The sequence below is a fragment of the Gymnogyps californianus genome, unplaced genomic scaffold (assembly GCF_018139145.2).
Source record: "Gymnogyps californianus isolate 813 unplaced genomic scaffold, ASM1813914v2 HiC_scaffold_110, whole genome shotgun sequence".
Lineage (NCBI taxonomy): Eukaryota > Metazoa > Chordata > Aves > Accipitriformes > Cathartidae > Gymnogyps > Gymnogyps californianus.
Window position 1 is genome coordinate 66,764 of NW_026113991.1, and position 18,063 is coordinate 84,826.

Genomic DNA, 18,063 nt, shown 5'->3' on the forward strand with positions numbered 1-18,063 from the left:
CAGCAGCCTGACAACTGGTAGAGTGCGCCGCCCTTCTCACGTGCCCTTCCACGCAAACTTCCGCACTGCTCCTCTCAGATGACGCTCCCTGTTTGCACGCCCTGTTTGCGGTGCTCCTGGTCGCTGGAGCTCCCTAGGGGCTGGTTATATGCGGCTTCCCAAGGTTTGAACTGGCCGCGGGGACAGCCGGCACCACCCGGCATCTACATGTTGTAGATGAGGTACAGAGTTGGGCATATATAGTGCTGCTAGCTAGTATGCTATATAGTTGGGTGTAGTATAGTGCTGCTAGGTTTGAAGTAGAAAAAGTTGCAAAAACATTCATCTTGAGTGAAATAGGAATGTAAAAAAAGCAGCACACAACTTAGTAGTGTTACTTTATACTGGCCCTGTTGAATACACTGGCAACTTTCCATCAGTTGAGTGCTTACTGTGTATAATATCTGATAGTGTGGATCCTCAGACCTGTGAGGAGAAATGCACTGTATCAGTGGACACTTCTGTGTAAAGTGACAGAAAGACCTGATCCACTAGTAAATGCTACCGTGGATGTGACTGTGTGCGTGAGCAAAAGTTGCAAGTCCTTGGTCTGTTCCAAGCGTATTCAGGAAAACCTGAATCAGTATTGGCTAGTTTTACAGCAAACTTCCCATGACAGTCATGGAAGCTATGCCCTCGTGAGAGTGACAAAGAATAGCCCTATAATTTTTACACCCGAAGTGCTTTTACTATAAAAAGGATTCTTTGCGTGTGGAAACAAGCAAACCGAGAAACAAATGAAAAGCCTACTGGCACAGGCATGCATTGTTTCCAAAATTATTACTATGACTCTGACTCTGTAATCAATGCTTACTCTGGTCATGTGACTTCAGCAGCGGCTATATGGTATGACTGCAGGATCAGACCTTGTCTTGAAGTCTAGCCAGCTATAGAGGTACTTTAATGGACTGTAAATTGAAGTAATTCACTGGTGAAAAACTGCATACTAAGAGAGAGGTTGTTTGAAAGGCTGTACGTCTCTCTCTAATGAAATGGATTTCATTGTTTTACAGGCATTTTTAACTGCCGTAGGAGACAAGAACCGTAGGGCCGTCCTTGCATTGGAACATATGTTTGCACCAGTGTTGGATGGAGCTGTGTCCACTCTGTTTGGAGTGTTAATGCTCGCAGGATCGGAGTTTGATTTTATTGTCAGGTAAAGCATTTGTGTGTCTTGAGGTTTTTTTTTTTAATAAAAATAAGTATGCTTTTAATATTTAGACATTTCAGTGTATCTGTCATTTTATTACTATGTATGGTGCGTCAAGCATGCTTACGTCATGGTCCTGTTTTCCCTATGTTTTATTAACTCCTTGTCACATGCTAGACATAGTAGTATTTTCATTGCTGGTATTAAAATCTGTTCCAGGAAAATCTGACTCCCAGCATGAAAGGAAACAAAAATGGCCCTCTTTAGCAAAGTTTGCTAATTCTGGAATTAAGTCAGTTTGAAGCAGCTAGTATTGTCCAATATTAGCTGGGTTTTACCTTTAACCTTCCAGATATAGGTTTCCAGATTTTTCATATGCACAACGATTTGCCTGGAAAGGACACATGGAGCTACAAACATGCTGCAATTACACTGCAACTGATGCTCTCTGGGCCTTCTCCTGCTATCTTTATATGAGGTTTACAGCAATTTATAAATGGGTGAGGAAAAAAGCCCTGTTTGGGAGCTAGGGAACCATAAGTATGAACACAGAACTTCATATTAAAATTTTGTAAAGCAAAGTCCGAAGGCTCTTCTGTTTAGAACTACAGGCACAGTTTCTTGTGGATTTAATTAAGAGCGTGAATTTTTCAAGTATGAGAGGAGAGCAAGTTTTTCTTTTGAGGGGAATTTGAGAAGTACAATGAAACAGATCCTAATCCATTCCAAACAACCTGTGGAGCTCTGCAAAATCGCTAATCTTAGAAGTAACACAGGTTCTTTGTGGCAAACTGCAGCACAAAAAAAACCCCCAAAAAACTAGCCCTAAACCAGAACTGAGGTAGAATTGGGCCGAATAAAAATGCTCTGAAAGATGACTTAACTGCTTAGGTAAACATAAACTGGATAGGTGATCAGACTTAGCTGATATCCATTTGACAACAACAACAACAACAACAACAAAATGTCGGAGGCAGGAACTGAGAGAATGATTGCTAAATCTCATCAGGATTTTTTGTTTATGTATGTAAGAGATTTGCAGAAAGCAGGGAGTAGGAGGTTTACACTTAGGTCTAAATACATTAAACCTACATGGGGATTATTACTATACAGATATTGCATGCCCTGAAATAGAACTTGTATTTTTTTCAGATCAGTATATTTTTTATTTTATTGGTGGTGAAGAAATAAGGTAGAATTATTCTTTTAGGACCTGATCTTGTAAGGGATGGAACACACTGACATATAGGTTGCTCATAGATTTAGCCTAAATTTACAGGGGTATATTTGCTGTGCTACTTTCCTACTTAACAGACAAAAGATTTGGCAAGCATATTTTTTGTATCGTGGCAAATGGAAGACTGTAGCAGCCCTTCATTCAAAATTTGGAGTGGATATTCTCTTAGTATATAAAGTGAGCATTTCAACTTTTCAGCTTCTTTTATTTTACCTTTTTTATCCATCAGTTTCTTGTTTTCTAGCACAATCTGACTTTAGTTCACCTTGTTTAAAAAATAAAAATAAAATAAAATAAAATAAAATAAAATAAAATAAACTATCAGAGCCTGAGCATTGTTATAGTGGGTGAAGATGACCCCAAACTTCCAGAAAGGGATAGATTAGTCCAACAGTGTGGAATATTAAGTAAATTAACAGACATTGTATACACCAAGTGGTCAGAGCTATAATCTTCTTGTTTATCCTAATGTTAGATGGATGAGATGCAAATGTTTTAATGCCTGTTGTTGATCTCTGTCCCAGTATAAAGTTCTGGTGGTTTATCTTAGTGGAGTAGATTGGTTCACTGATTTTTGCTAATGCAGATCAGGAATTCCAAAATGTTTACAGTAGCAGGATATATGTAGTTTTACAGGAGTCTGATATATTTGATCAGATGTAGAAACATGGAGGCAGTAAGGTTTGTTGCCAGCTAATGTCAGCAGAGCCATTAGTAGCAAACTTGTCCTCAGTTCTTCTCCTACCCCTTCTCCTCCAGGAATTTACCCAAGACTGAGTTCTTGAAATCATTAGTTATAATGCAGCCTTAAATTTAGTCTGAGCTCCAGCTGTGCTGAATACCAACTAGCAAGGCTTTCCTTTTACTGACAGGTTTACCTTGGTATTCATGAAGGATCCCAGACCTTAGCCCTCAGTGGTGGGAAAGGACAAACACTTGTGCGCTTTCCCCTTCTTCCATAGTACTTCAGCCTTTATGTTTGAATTGGCTGATGCAAAACAACAGTATTCAGAGGTGTTAAATTGTTCAACAAAAGATTAGCCTGCAATGCAATTCTGCTATTGTGGAGTGCTATTACTCAGTAGGATGCTGAAGCTTACTATAGAATGGGCAGCATTTTCTTTGCAGAAAGATGGTTCCTGTGTTGTAAAAAGGCTGCAATTTGAGCTATTTGGTAAAACTGGAACTCACAGAATTCTAGGTGGAAAGTTGTGATTAATGAATGGCAAGGGAAAGCCTTAACTTACGCTGGAGATTTAATTAGAGATTCCACTGTAAGATGCAGAAGTATTTCACGCTGGATTAGCTGCTGGGAGAAGTGGGCTTCTTTCCCTTCTAGGCTAAATTGTTTAACTTCTACACCCTTCACTTCATTTGTTTGCCAGCTGTTTCTAGCTGGAAGCTATGTCAAGGCATATGGATGACAGGGAGGTGATTCGAGACAGCCAACATGGCTTCACCAAGGGCAAATCGTGCCTGACTAATCTGGTGGCCTTCTATGATGGAGTGACTGCCTTGGTGGATAAGGGAAGAGCAACTGATGTCATCTATCTTGACTTCTGTAAGGCCTTTGACATGGTCCCCCCACAACATCCTTGTCGCTAACTTGGAGACATATGGGTTTGATGGATGGACTGTTCAATCAATAAGGAATTGGCTGGATGGCCATGTCCAAAGAGTTACAGTCAATGGCTCAATGTTCAAATGGAGATCAGTAACAAGCGGTGTCCCTCAAGGGTCTGTATTGGGACCAGTACTGTTCAATATCTTTATTACTGACATAGACAGTGGGATTGAGTGCACCCTCAGCAAGTTTGCAGATGACACCAAGCTGAGTGGTGCAGCTGATGATACGCTTGAGGGAAGGGATGGCATCCAGAGGGACCTTGAGAGGCTTGAGAAGTGGGCCCATGGGAACCTCATGAAGTTCCACAAGGCCAAGTGCAAGGTCCTGCACCTGGGTTGGGGCAACCCCCAGTATCAATACAGGCTGGGGGATGAAATGATTGAGAGCAGTCCTGCTGGAGTCCCCAGTACAAGAAAGACATGGACCTGTTAGAGTGGGTCCAGAGGAGGACCACGAAAATGATCAGAGAGCTGGAACACCTCTCCTCTGAAGAAAGGCTGAGAGTTGGGGTTATTCAGCCTGGAGAAGAGAAGGCTCCAGGGAGACCTTATTGTGGCCTTTCAATATATAAAGAGGGCTTATAAGAAACACGGAGAGAGACTTTTTACCAAGGCCTGTAGTGACAGGACAAGGGGTAATGGTTTTAAACTGAAAGAGGGTAGATTTGGATTGGATATAAGGAAGAAACTTTTTACGATGAGGATGGTGAGACACTGGAACGGGTTGCCCAGCGAAGTTGTGGATGCCCCATCCCTGGAAGTGTTCAAGGCCAGGTTGGATGGGGCTTTGAGCAACCTTATCTAGTGGAAGATGTCCCTGCTCATGGCAGGGGGGTTGGACTAGATGATCTTTAAAGGTCCCTTCCAACCCAAACCATTCTGTAATTCTATGATTCTATGATCTATCAACAGGAAATGCAATCACACAGCTTTGAATGTGCTACATAACATCTCTGCTTCATTTTCCTCTTCTGTTAAACTGGGATCACAATATGTACTCACCCACTTTGCAAGGCTCTTGGAGTAGTTTATGTTTGGATCATTGTAACTTCTTAGCACTGGATAGCACTATCTTATCCAACCTAACTTCTAGTACAAAATGTACTATATTCGTGGTCAGCTGATTCCAGATGATCAGGGACTAAGAAGTAAACCTACCTGAAGGTACTTCAGAGAATTCTTATCTTTCCCTTTTCTTCTGATCACAGCATTACTCAAGACAGGCAAATCTACTGGCTACAGGAGACAGATCTACCTTATTCTGAGTTGTTGCCAGGTATCCTTTCTTCACATTCAACATCTTGCAGTTCTATAACTTCTACTTTAGAATTTCTTCTTTCATACCACATATCAAAAGGCACGTGGGGGTCCTCAAATGGCCCATGGTCAGCTTCATAGTATCCCTTGTAGGACGGAATGCTCCCTCCCCAAGAGTTGTGGTTGTGCATGACAGGGTGGACAGCAACAGTCACTGAAGCTGAGGCAGTCACAGTAGTGATAGGCTGGCAGTAGGCTGGTCCTGAGGCACTCATGGCACCAAACACTGGGCTTCTCATGTTATAAGAATGAGCCTTGTGGCCCAAGCAACCTCTATTGCTAGGTCCTGAATGCCGTTCAGCAGAAATTTCAAAAGCATCCCTCCGAGGGCAGTAAGGAGGTGGTCGCAGCCCTTCCCTTGTTTCCCATTTTGGTTGTCTGCCCTGATGCCGTGCCTGCTGAGTGCCAGCCTCTGGATTTGATTGCAATCTGGGACTCGACTGATACCTTGTCTCTGGCTGAACCACCTGAAAGGGAGACACATGGTTATGCCTCTGACAAAGCGGGGCAAACAAATACTACACTTTTATATTTTATCCCAGGAACAACGTTTATAATGGTATTGTCCTGGTTCTAACTCTATAAAGGTAGTGTTCTGGAGTTTTAGAACTGTTGATTTTTCCAGACATTTTTTGTCTGAAGTTGTTAAAACCTGGAAAGCATAACTTCAGATAAACACAGGACTACAGCTGAAAATATATGCACTTCCTACATACTGCTCCATCTTTTCAAAGGGATGGATAGCAAGCACTTGATCTTAACTGGTTCAACAAGCAGAACTGCAGGCATTTGGAAAAGGCTCTACCCAGGGTACATACACAGGATGTTAGTGAGGTAGTTTGTACAGACTGTAGGAATCTGTTTCTGGATTTCTTTAAAAAGCATGAAGCACAGCGGCCACATCAGTCAATAAACCATGACCAATTTCAAATGTGGCTGTGCTTGTACCTATTTTTAGGCCTCTGCTGAACAAAAAGAGATCCACATTGCAGCTCAGCATGCAGCATCATGGGGAGCAGGAGACAGAGCTTTTTCACTTTCCTTTGAAATCGCAGTTATGCCAACCCAGTAGCAAGATGGAACAGACCCAAGATTTGATACAACCCTGAAACTTCTTTTTTTCTGGGCTCTATCACTCTTTCTCCCCAAGTGAGCTGTCCAGAGAAGAGCTATATGAGATGGTGACCCACAGGGAGCTGTGTGGAAGAGGTTTGGATCTTTTAAACCTCTCCCCACTTTCTTTCCTGGAGGTCACCCAGAACAGTCATTGAACAGACTGAGAGCTCTCTCTTGTGGCTGGTGCTAATATGATATAACAGCACTTACACATGCTGAAGACCTCAGCTTTGGTACCATAATTTTACCCCCAACTTGATTCTAAAGGAAAGCCTTCATGTCCTGTCTACAAGTGCTCCAAATTTTGGCACAGTCACAAAGCATAATCAGCCAGACACATGAAAGAAATATTACAGCCTTCCCACAGAAATAGATTTAAATTAAAAAAACTCAACCAAACAAAAAACAAAACAAAACAAAAATATTCTTGCTCTCCCTCCAGTCAATATGTGAACTACTTACAATGGATCTTGCAAAGACAGGATTCTCAGTGGCTTCCACTATTACTTGATGGACTGGTGCCCCAGAGCCTTGAGTAGCCTCATATTGATGGAGCTCTTCACTGATGCCTGAAACTGCAGTTTGAGAGCTGTACTCAGAATCAGAGGAATCCGACCCATTATTTGTGTGCCCGGGTGGCAGTGCACACCTCATGATGCTGGGGGGTGGCTCAGAAGATGGAGTAGGTAATCTGTTTCGTCCACTGGCTGGAGAAACCTGATAATGACAATGACAATTATAAATACAAGCATTCAGTATCATTCAATTAGCATTACACTTATGTCGTGGTTTAACTCCAGCCGGCAACTAAGCACCACGCAGCCGCTCGCTCACTTCCCCTCCACCCTATGGGACGGGGGAGAGAATCAGGAAAAAAAAACCCTCGTGGGTTGAGATAAAGACAGTTTAATAGGACAGAAAGGAAGGAAAAATAATGATAATGATAATAATAATAATAATATTAAAATGACAATAATAATACTAAAAGAATTAGAATATACAGAACAAGTGATGCACAATGCAATTGCTCACCGCTCGCCGACCGATGCCCAGTTAGTTCCCAAGCAGCAATCTGCCCCTCCCAGCCAACTCCCCCCAATTTATATACTGGTCATGATGTCATATGGTATGGAATAGCTCTTTGGCCAGTTTGGGTCAGCTGTCCTGGCGGTGTCCCCTCCCAGCTTCTTGTGCCCCTCCAGCCTTCTTGCTGGCTGGGCAGGAGAAGCTGAAAAATCCTTGACTTAGTATAAACACTACTTAGCAACAACTAAAACCATCAGTGTGTTATCAACGTTATTTTCCTACTAAATCCAAAACATAACACTACACCAGCTACTAGGAAGAAAATTAACTCTGTCCTAGCTGAAACCAGGACAGTATCCACCCCTTATTCTATATCATCTACATCATGTCCAGGTCCCACACTTTCCAATGCATTTTCAATTAATCACCACCACTTTTCCTGTCTTTTGATACATATACACACAGATATCATTCCCTTAATCTATAGGCCTTTAAAATGTCCATTTAAATGTCCCTTTAAAATGTTTGTTGAGTTCATTCAGTCCATGACTTTGGGCTCCATCTGTCATAACAGTCTCTCTGGACAGGAGGGATGGTGTAAAGTCCACTCAGTCAGAAGAACAGGATCAGGCTTTGGTGCGGTGCGGCGGGCGGGTGACATTGGGCGCAGCAGGAGGATGGTGTGTGGTGTCGGATTGTTGCATGCTGCAGTCAGTCCTGGTTCCATCACTACTGCACTTCACTCAGTTTTGTCAAAGTTCATTCTTCATTAATTTGGTTCATTCTTACAGTAATACCATTGATATAGCACATAACAAATATTGTAGCGATGACATACAGTGTCAGGGTTATATAGCAGTTAAAAACATACAATTTAATTCACTGGCTATTCTCACCTAAAATCAAATCCCCTTGAGGCACACATCGGACTTCCCCATCCTTCCGCATCACCCACCAAGTGCACCCAGGCCCTTGAGCAAAAGCAATCCCACAAAGGATTTGCCTTTGCCTGAGGCAGGAGTAACCCAGACTGTTTTTCCTAGCATATTTTTTATGTGCACCACAGGAACTTTATCCCCTTCTACAGTACGTAAAAGTTCTGATTGGGCAGGGCCAGCTTGATGGACAGATCCTCTAGTGTTGACTAACCAGGTGGCCTTTGCTAGATGTGTATCCCAATGTTTGAAGGTCCCACCACCCATTGCTCTCAATGTAGTCTTTAACAATCCATTGTATTGCTCAATTTTCCCAGAGGCTGGTGCATGATAGGGGATGTGATACACCCACTCAATGCCATGCTCTTTGGCCCAGGTGTCTATGAGATTGTTCCGGAAATGAGTCCCGTTGTCTGACTCAATTCTTTCTGGGGTTCCGTGTTGCCATAAGATTTGCTTCTCAAGGCCCAGGATAGTGTTCCGGGCAGTGGCATGGGGCATGGGATATGTTTCCAGCCAGCGGTGGTTGCTTCCACCATTGTAAGCCCATGGCGCTTGCCTTGGCGGGTTTGTGGGAGTGTGATATAGTCAATCTGCCAGGCCTCCCCATATTTATATTTCAGCCATCGTCCTCCATACCAAAGAGGCTTTAACCACTTGGCTTGCTTAATTGCAGCGCATGTTTCATATTCATGGATAACCTGTGTGATAGTGTCCATGGTCAAGTCCACCCCTCGATCATGAGCCCATCTATATGTTGCATCTCTTCCCTGATGGCCTGAGGTGTCATGGGCTCACCAAGCCATGAATAATTCACCCTTATATTGCCAGTTCAAATCCACCTGAGCCACTTCAATCCTAGCAACCTGATCCACCTGCTGCTCGTTTTGATGTTCTTCAGTGGCCCAACTCTTAGGTACATGAGCATCTACATGATGTACTTTCACAACCAGGTTCTCTAGCCGGGCAGCAATATCTTGCCACAATGGGGCAGCCCAGATGGGTTTACCTCTGCGTTGCCAGTTACTCTGCTTCCATTGCTGCACCCACCCCCACAGAGCATTTGCCACCATCCATGAGTCAGTACAGAGATAAAGTATTGGCCATTTTTCTCGTTCAGCCATGTCTAAAGCCAGCTGGATGGCTTTCACCTCTGCAAATTGAATCAATTCACCTTCTCCTTCTGCAGTTTTTGCAACTTGTCGTATAGGACTCCATACAGCTGCCTTCCACCTCCGATGCTTTCCTACAATGCGACAGGACCCATCAGTGAACAGGGCATATTGCCTCTCATTTTCTGGCAGTTTATTATACAGTGGGGCCTCTTCAGCACCTGTCACCACCTGCTCTGGCGATATTCCAAAATCTTTGCCTTCTGGCCAGTCCGTGATCACTTCCAAAATTCCTGGGCGACTGGGATTTCCTATTCGACTTCATTGTGTGATCAGTGTGACCCACTTACTCCATGTAGCATCAGTTGCATGATACGTAGAAAGGGACCTTCCCTTTGAACATCCAGCCCAGCACCGCCAGTCGGGGTGCTAATAGGAGCTGTGTTTCAGTACCAACCACTTCTGAGGCAGCTCAGACTCCTTCATATGCTGCTAATATCTCCTTTTCAGTTGGAGTATAGCGGGCCTCGGATCCTCGATATCCCCGACTCCAAAACCCTAGGGGTCGACCTCGGGTCTCCCCGGGTGCTTTCTGCCAGAGACTCCAGGTCGGGCCATTCTCCCCGACTGCGGTTGTCGTGGTTTAACCCCAGCAGCAACTAAGCACCATGCAGCTGCTTCCCCCTCCCCCTTCCCAGTGGGATGGGGAGGAGGAAAAAAAAAAAAAGGTAAAACTCGTGGGTTCAGATAACAACAGTTTAATAACTAAAGTAAAATAAAATATACTATTAAGAATAATAATAATATAATAATAATTGTAATGAAAAGGAATATAACAAAAAAGAGAGAGAAATAAAACCCAAGAAAAGACAAGTGATGCACAATGCAATTGCTCACCACCCGCTGACTGATGCCCGAGCCGCGATCCGCCCCTCCTGGCCAACTCCCCCCTGTTTATATACTGGGCATGATGTTCCATGGTATGGAATACCCCTTTGGCTAGTTCAGGTCAGCTGTCCTGGCCATGCTCCCTCCCAGCTTCTTGCACACCTGCTTGCTGGCAGAGCATGGGAAACTGAAAAGTCCTTGGCTTAAGATAAGCGCTACTTAGCAACAACTCAAACACCAGCATGTTATCAACATTATTCTCACACTAAATCCAAAACACAGCACTGTGCCAGCTACTAAGAAGAAAATTAACTCTGTCCCAGCCGAAACCAGGACAGTGGTATAGAGCATATTTTTAACATCTGGTCCTGCCCAGACTGGCCCAAGGGCTACTGCATGAACTATCTCCCGTTTAATCTATTTAAAGGCTTGTTGTTGCTCAGGGCCCCATGTAATAATCATTCTTCTTCTGGGTCACTTGATAGAGAGGGCTTACAATGAGACTGTAATTTGGAATATGCATTCTCCAAAAACCTACAACACCTAAGAAAGCTTGCGTTTCCTGTTTACTAGTCGGTGGAGACATAGCTGCTATTTTGTTGATCACATCCATTGGGATGTGACGACGTCCATCTTGCCATTTTATTGGCATCGGTTGGCGAGAGGTGAGCAATTGCATTGTGCATCACTTTTTTTCTATAGTCTAATTCTTTTAGTATTATTATTGTCATTTTTTTATTATTATTATTATTAATAGTGGCGTACCAAGAGGCCTACCACTTGGCTGCTTTTGACTCCAGTTCTACTGTTAGTCTCCATTCTCCATTAGACTTTTGCACTGGCCATATGGGGCTGTTAAAGGGTGAGCGAGTCCTGCTGATCACCCCTTGGCTCTCCAGTCGACGAATCAGCATATGGATGGGAATCAGGGAGTCTCGGTTGGTGCGATATTGCCGCCGGTGCACCCTTGTGGTAGCGATTGGCACCTGTTGTTCTTCGACCCTCAGCAACCCCACAACAGAAGGGTCCTCTGAGAGACCGGGCAAGGTGGACAACTGTTCAATTGCCTCCATCTCCAAGGCAGCTATACCAAAGGTCCACCGGTACCCCTTTGGGTCCTTGAAATACCCTCTCCTCTGGGCCAGTCACAATGGGGTGTTTCTGCCACTCATTCCCAGTTAGGCTTACTTCAGCCTCCAATACAGCTAGCTGTTGGGATCCCCCTGTCACCCCAGAAATACAAATGGGTTCTGCCCCTTTCTAACTTGATGGCATTAGAGTACACTGTGCACCAGTGTCTACTAGAGCCTTATACTCCTGTGGATCTGATGTGCCAGGCCGTTGAATCCACACAGTCCAATAAACCCGGTTGTCCCTTTCCTCCACCTGGCTGGAGGCAGGGCCCCTCTAATCCTGGTCAGAGTATTTGTTACTCACTTCTTGTAAAAATGACTTAGAGGTCCCTTCAAGAGGGTCAGAAGCCCTTCTACTCTGTCTGGGGAATTGTCTGCTGGAAACCGGAGCGGCATCTTTCCTGGACGAATCCCCTTTTCTGGTTGTTTTTCCTTTCATTTCGCGGACCCGTGCATCTAAGACCAAGGTAGGTTTTCTATCCCACTTCCTCATGTCCTCTCCGTGGTCACGCAGGTAAAACCACAGGGTACCCCGTGGTGTATACCTTCTGTATTCTCTCTCTTGATCAGAGGAATGCTCACTCCTAATAGCTGAGATATTGGTCCGTACAGGTGGGGAGTAGTAGTTTTTGATCAGTTCGATCAGTTTTTCGGACTTCTCGGACAGTTTTTCCACAGCCGAGACACAGGCTCGTAGGGATGAAGAGAGATTTTCTTCATATTGCCGGAGTTGGCGAGCCATTTCATCCACTGTCGGTGCCTCTTCATCTTTCCATGTAACTACTGCCAATGGGTTGGCATACGATGATGATGCGCTCCGTACAAACTTCCACCACATGGGTCCTGTGCATTGAACTTCATCTGGATCTCTGGGTAATTGTGCACCATCCGGGTCATACTAAATCATCTCTAGCATGGCTAATTCCCTCAGGTACTGAATACCTCTTTCCATGGTGGTCCACTTGCCTGGGTGACATACAACATCTTCCTTGAAGGGATACCTTTCCTTCACACTTGACAGGAGTCGCCTCCAGAGGCTGAGGGCTTGTGTCCCTTTTCCAATTGCCTTGTCAATGCCCCCTTCCCTAGCAAGTGATCCCAGCTGCTTGGCTTCCCTACCCTCTAATTCCAGGCTACTAGCCCCATTGTCCCAGCATCGGAGCAGCCAGGTGATAATGTGCTCACCTGGACGGCGGCTGAAATCTTTTCGCATATCCTGCAGCTCACTCAGGGATAGAGATTGGGTTATTACCTCTGGTTCTGCCTCTTCCTCCTGTTCTCATGATGACCCTGGTTCATCTTCATCCTTCACTAAGCGAACTGATTTTTTTGTATATTTCTTCTTCTGTATAGGGGCGACTGATACCAGCACAGGTTGGTTCTCTGGTTTAGCTGCAGTGCCTGTCGCAGGGGTTGGAGTAGCCGCAGTGCCTGTCACAGGGGTTGGAGTAACCGCTGTGTCTGTTGCAGGGGTTGGAGTAGCTGCAGTATCTGTCAGTCTGTTTTCCCTCCCTTCCCCTGAGGGTGCTGCACAGTATCGAGCAGTGTTTGGTAGATACTAGCCAGGGCCCAGCACAGTGCGATAAGTTGTGCCTCTTTGGAATAGCCACAGCATTTTCCTTTCACATATTCTGTCACTTTATCAGGGTCCTGTAGTTGTTCGGGAGTGAAGTTCCAAACCATTGGAGGTGAGAAGTTCTCTAGATACCTGCCCATATTCTCCCACATGCCATGCCACCCATGGCTATTAAGCCTCGGGGCAGATTTCCAAAAGGTATTCTTAAACAGTTGTTTCACCTTAAACAAGACCTGGAACACATTCAGGAGACATAGCAATAGGAACATGCTGGTTTGAACATCCCAAGGATATTCAAAATTCTCAAGAGCCACTGTAATTTGCCTGGAGGAGAAGGGGAAGGTGAAGAAATGTGTCTCCCCCATGGAGTGGCTCTCCGAGGAGAAAAGGTACAAGGTGTAATTATTAAGAGTTTCTGATAGACGGCTCCCGAAGTACGGAGGTGACGGCAATGCTGAGTACAAATACCAGATTAGTTTCATGACCAGCAACTCTATCGTATCATAAGCCAGTGTTACAAAGTACAACAACATGATAACTCTGGCCCAGTTCCCACGGGTGATAAACAGCACAACAGGGAGCATATACTGCAAGTAAGGTATTACATAACGCACCTTTAAGAACAAGTGCACCAACTTTGAGAGCAAATACATCAACATTGTGACCAGCAACTATTGAACTAATATAATGAATGTTTATAACAAATTTGTTCTAACACATTCCAGTCAGATTTGTCGTTATCTCAACCCGTACTGCCCCACGTTGGTCGCCAAAAAGGACTGTCGTGGTTTAACCCCAGCCGGCAACTAAGCACCATGCAGCTGCTCACTCACTCCCCCTCCACCCAGTGGGATGGGGGAGAGAATCGAAAAAAACAACCTTGTGGGTTGAGATAAAGACAGTTTAATAGGACAGAAAGGAAGGAAAAATAATGATAATGATAATAATAATAATAATAATATTAAAATGACAATAATAATACTAAAAGAATTAGAATATACAAAACAAGTGATGCACAATGCAATTGCTCACCGCTCGCCGACCCATGCCCAGTTAGTTCCCGAGCAGCGATCCCCCCTCCCAGTTAACTCCCCCCAGTTTATATACTGGGCATGATGTCATATGGTATGGAATAGCCCTTTGGCCAGTTTGGGTCAGCTGTCCTGACTGTGTCCCCTCCCAGCTTCTTGTGCCCCTCCAGCCTTCTTGCTGGCTGGGCACGAGAAGCTGAAAAATCCTTGACTTAGTATAAACACTACTTAGCAACAACTAAAAACATCAGTGTGTTATCAACATTATTTTCCTACTAAATCCAAAACACAGCACTATACCAGCTACTAGGAAGAAAATTAACTCTATCCCAGCCGAAACCAGGACACCTTATTATTATTAGCACTTGATAGAAATATTCTTTAGCCAAATACACCTTTCCATGCCATGAGAACCTTAGCACTAGTTTTCTGATCAACACCTGTATTACACTGCAAAAATGCATGAAAGAAAAAGAGACATGGTCTCCATCTCTGGAGATGTATGCAAATAGGATTATACCTCTTCCTCTATGTATCATTATCTCAGCAAGTGCATATATGTACATGAACATGCACACTTACACTTATAAATATACAAATACTTACACTTATAAATATACAAATAATTCCTGGACTTGCCTCCCCCCTCAGCATACATTAAGTGTGATTTCATAAATCATCTCAAATGTGTATGTATAGTATGGTTCAGTCTCTAGTTGCAAAGAGAGATGGACACACATAATTGCAATATATGCACATATATACATATATATTGTTTGAATAAGGGACAGGCCATGTATACTGTTAGGAATATAAGAGATTATGCACTTATGTCAAAACTGTTTTATTAATACTGTATTGGGTGTATGTGGCAAGGTTTTGGTAGCAGGAGGGGGGGTCTTCAGGGGTGGCCTCTGTGGGAAGAGGTGAGGGGCTGCCCTGTGCTGGACAGAGCCAATTCCAGCTGGCTCCACAACAGCCCCACTGCAGGCCACAGCCGAGCCAATCAATGAAGCTGGTAGTGCCTCTGTGAAAACATATCTAAGAAAGGGCAGAAATCACTAGACAGAGAGGAAAACAGCAGAGGGAACACCAAGGTCAGAGAAGGAAGAGGAGGTGCTCCATGGCACCAGAGCAGATATTCATTGCAGCCTATGGAAGACCTATGCTGGAGCAGTTATTTTTTTCCTGAAGGACTGCAGCCTGTGGGAGAGCCCACACCGGAGCAGGGGAAAAGTGTGAGAGGGGAGAAGCAGCAGAGAGAAACCACTATGTACTGTCAGTAATCCCCATCTCCCATCTTCCCCTGTGCCGCTTGGGTGGGGATAGAGGAGTCGAGTGAAGGAGTGAAGTTGGGCATGGGAAAGGGGGGAGAAAAGGTGCAGTTTTAATGTTTGTTTTTGTTTCTCACTACCTGAATCTATTTTAATTGGCAATAAATTAAATGAATTTTTCCCAAGTTGAGTCTGTTTTGCCCAAAACAGTAATTGGTAAGCAATCTCCCTGTCTTTATCTCAACCCACGAGCTTTTTTATCCCTTGTCCCACTGAGGAGGGGGAGTGAGTGAGTGGCTGAGTGGGCATTTGGCTGTTAGCCAAAGTTAACTCACCACAAATACTAAGACCCAAAATAGATACATCTCAAATATTACTAGCACTGTATACGTACCTTGTGTTTTATTTTTATACACATGCACACACATACACACATATATATAAACATGCAGCATAGCATTACTGATTCTAATAATGCATGATAAAGATATCCATACATAACACAATAATTGTGTTAACTGAAGTGTAGGTAATGAATAATCAAATACAAATTTGATAGCTATGAATCCTTTTTTGCTGGACTTGGGCTTTATACTGTAAAGTCCTCAACATCCAGGTGGAGCCTTCCACCCACCAAGATCTTTGCTTGAGCCAAGAGGGTACCACAGGGAGGGATGACTGGACTGGGGGGTGGGGGCACATTTTGGCAAACTTCTGGCCATGGTTATCAGGGTGTGGTCTATGGACCACCACTGGTGTAATATTGGTCCACACAGGCCTCCTTGGTGGTCTGATGAGTTAAATATTTTGAGGAAAGCAACAGAGGCAGTGGGGTGGGAAAGGAGAAGGTGTGTGTACAAAAGGAACTGTCTTTTGCAAAGTCTTGGGGAAAAGCCTGATTTTATATTTGCATATGACATTCTGCTTTTAAAAGCTTAACTAATACCTACATTTGTATCAAGCTTGTTGATTGCAGCCTCTAAAACAATACTTATTAATGAACATACTTTAAAAGTATAAGTAAGTAGAAGAATATCAAATAAATAACAGACATAACATTTAATACAGATTTAAATTAAAACAAGAGCAAGAAACTTAAAGTAAAAAATTAAAAAATCCAAGAGAATTTTAAAAATAAAGAGTTTCTAGAGAAGGGGGTTGGTTGCAGGAGGAGAAATAATATTATAATTTCTTCTGTTCACCATTAGTTTTACTGACCTCAGGGTACGGTCCAAAGAGTGAAAGAAGAACAGGAAGCAGCACCAATCCATTGAGAACTCCCAAAATGGTTAAGATTGCCAAAACAGCAAAAAAATACCTGAAGCAGGGTTTAAGGGGGTAGGAGGGGGAAGAGAAGAGGCACAAATATTGTTAGAAATAAGGGATTACATACTACTGCTAAATATACTAAAAAATACATATACAAAATTAAATCTCAAATATTACTAATATTGTACTAAATAATTATATCACTTTATATATAGTTTTTTGGTTGTTTTTTTTTTCCCTTTGGATTAGAGAATGTACATCACACAACCCAAAGTATTAGTTGATAAAAGAAAGAAAGAAAATTAAATTTCTTAATTTCCCAGAATCTGGCAGCACGTAATGTTATTTATGAATGTGTAACACATAAAAAAATATGGAATGTGCAGTGAATGGCTGAATGGATTGAAAGCACAAATACAATGAAAAGGGGCCCCCATTAGGGAAAACCCAGCAGAAGCAAACAAATGAAGTGAAGGGTGTAGAAGTTAAACAATTTAGCCTAGAAGGGAAAGAAGCCCACTTCTCCCAGCAGCTAATCCAGCGTGAAATACTTCTGCATCTTACAGTGGAATCTCTAATTAAATCTCCAGCGTAAGTTAAGGCTTTCCCTTGCCATTCATTAATCACAACTTTCCACCTAGAATTCTGTGAGTTCCAGTTTTACCAAATAGCTCAAATTGCAGCCTTTTTACAACACAGGAACCATCTTTCTGCAAAGAAAATGCTGCCCATTCTATAGTAAGCTTCAGCATCCTACTGAGTAATAGCACTCCACAATAGCAGAATTGCATTGCAGGCTAATCTTTTGTTGAACAATTTAACACCTCTGAATACTGTTGTTTTGCATCAGCCAATTCAAACATAAAGGCTGAAGTACTATGGAAGAAGGGGAAAGCGCACAAGTGTTTGTCCTTTCCCACCACTGAGGGCTAAGGTCTGGGATCCTTCATGAATACCAAGGTAAACCTGTCAGTAAAAGGAAAGCCTTGCTAGTTGGTATTCAGCACAGCTGGAGCTCAGACTAAATTTAAGGCTGCATTATAACTAATGATTTCAAGAACTCAGTCTTGGGTAAATTCCTGGAGGAGAAGGGGTAGGAGAAGAACTGAGGACAAGTTTGCTACTAATGGCTCTGCTGACATTAGCTGGCAACAAACCTTACTGCCTCCATGTTTCTACATCTGATCAAATATATCAGACTCCTGTAAAACTACATATATCCTGCTACTGTAAACATTTTGGAATTCCTGATCTGCATTAGCAAAAATCAGTGAACCAATCTACTCCACTAAGATAAACCACCAGAACTTTATACTGGGACAGAGATCAACAAC

The 18,063-nt window shown here is 43.3% G+C and overlaps 1 protein-coding gene across 2 annotated transcripts in view; it reads right to left on the minus strand.

Annotated features, from left to right (window-relative positions):
* Window positions 1-5,308: 5,308 nt before the first annotated feature.
* Window positions 5,309-18,063, minus strand: part of LOC127027961 (protein patched homolog 1-like) — a 91,371-nt gene continuing 78,616 nt past the window's right edge. Inside the window, exons 21-23 of one of the 2 annotated variants that reach the window (XM_050913805.1) lie at window positions 16,679-16,778; window positions 6,948-7,202; window positions 5,309-5,836 (exon numbers count right to left, since the gene is read on the minus strand). In XM_050913805.1, the coding sequence (XP_050769762.1) occupies window positions 5,309-5,836; window positions 6,948-7,202; window positions 16,679-16,778 (883 nt within the window). Of the gene's footprint in view, window positions 5,864-6,947; window positions 7,203-16,678; window positions 16,779-18,063 lie in introns of both variants that reach the window. The other variant, XM_050913804.1, reaches the window with a different exon arrangement.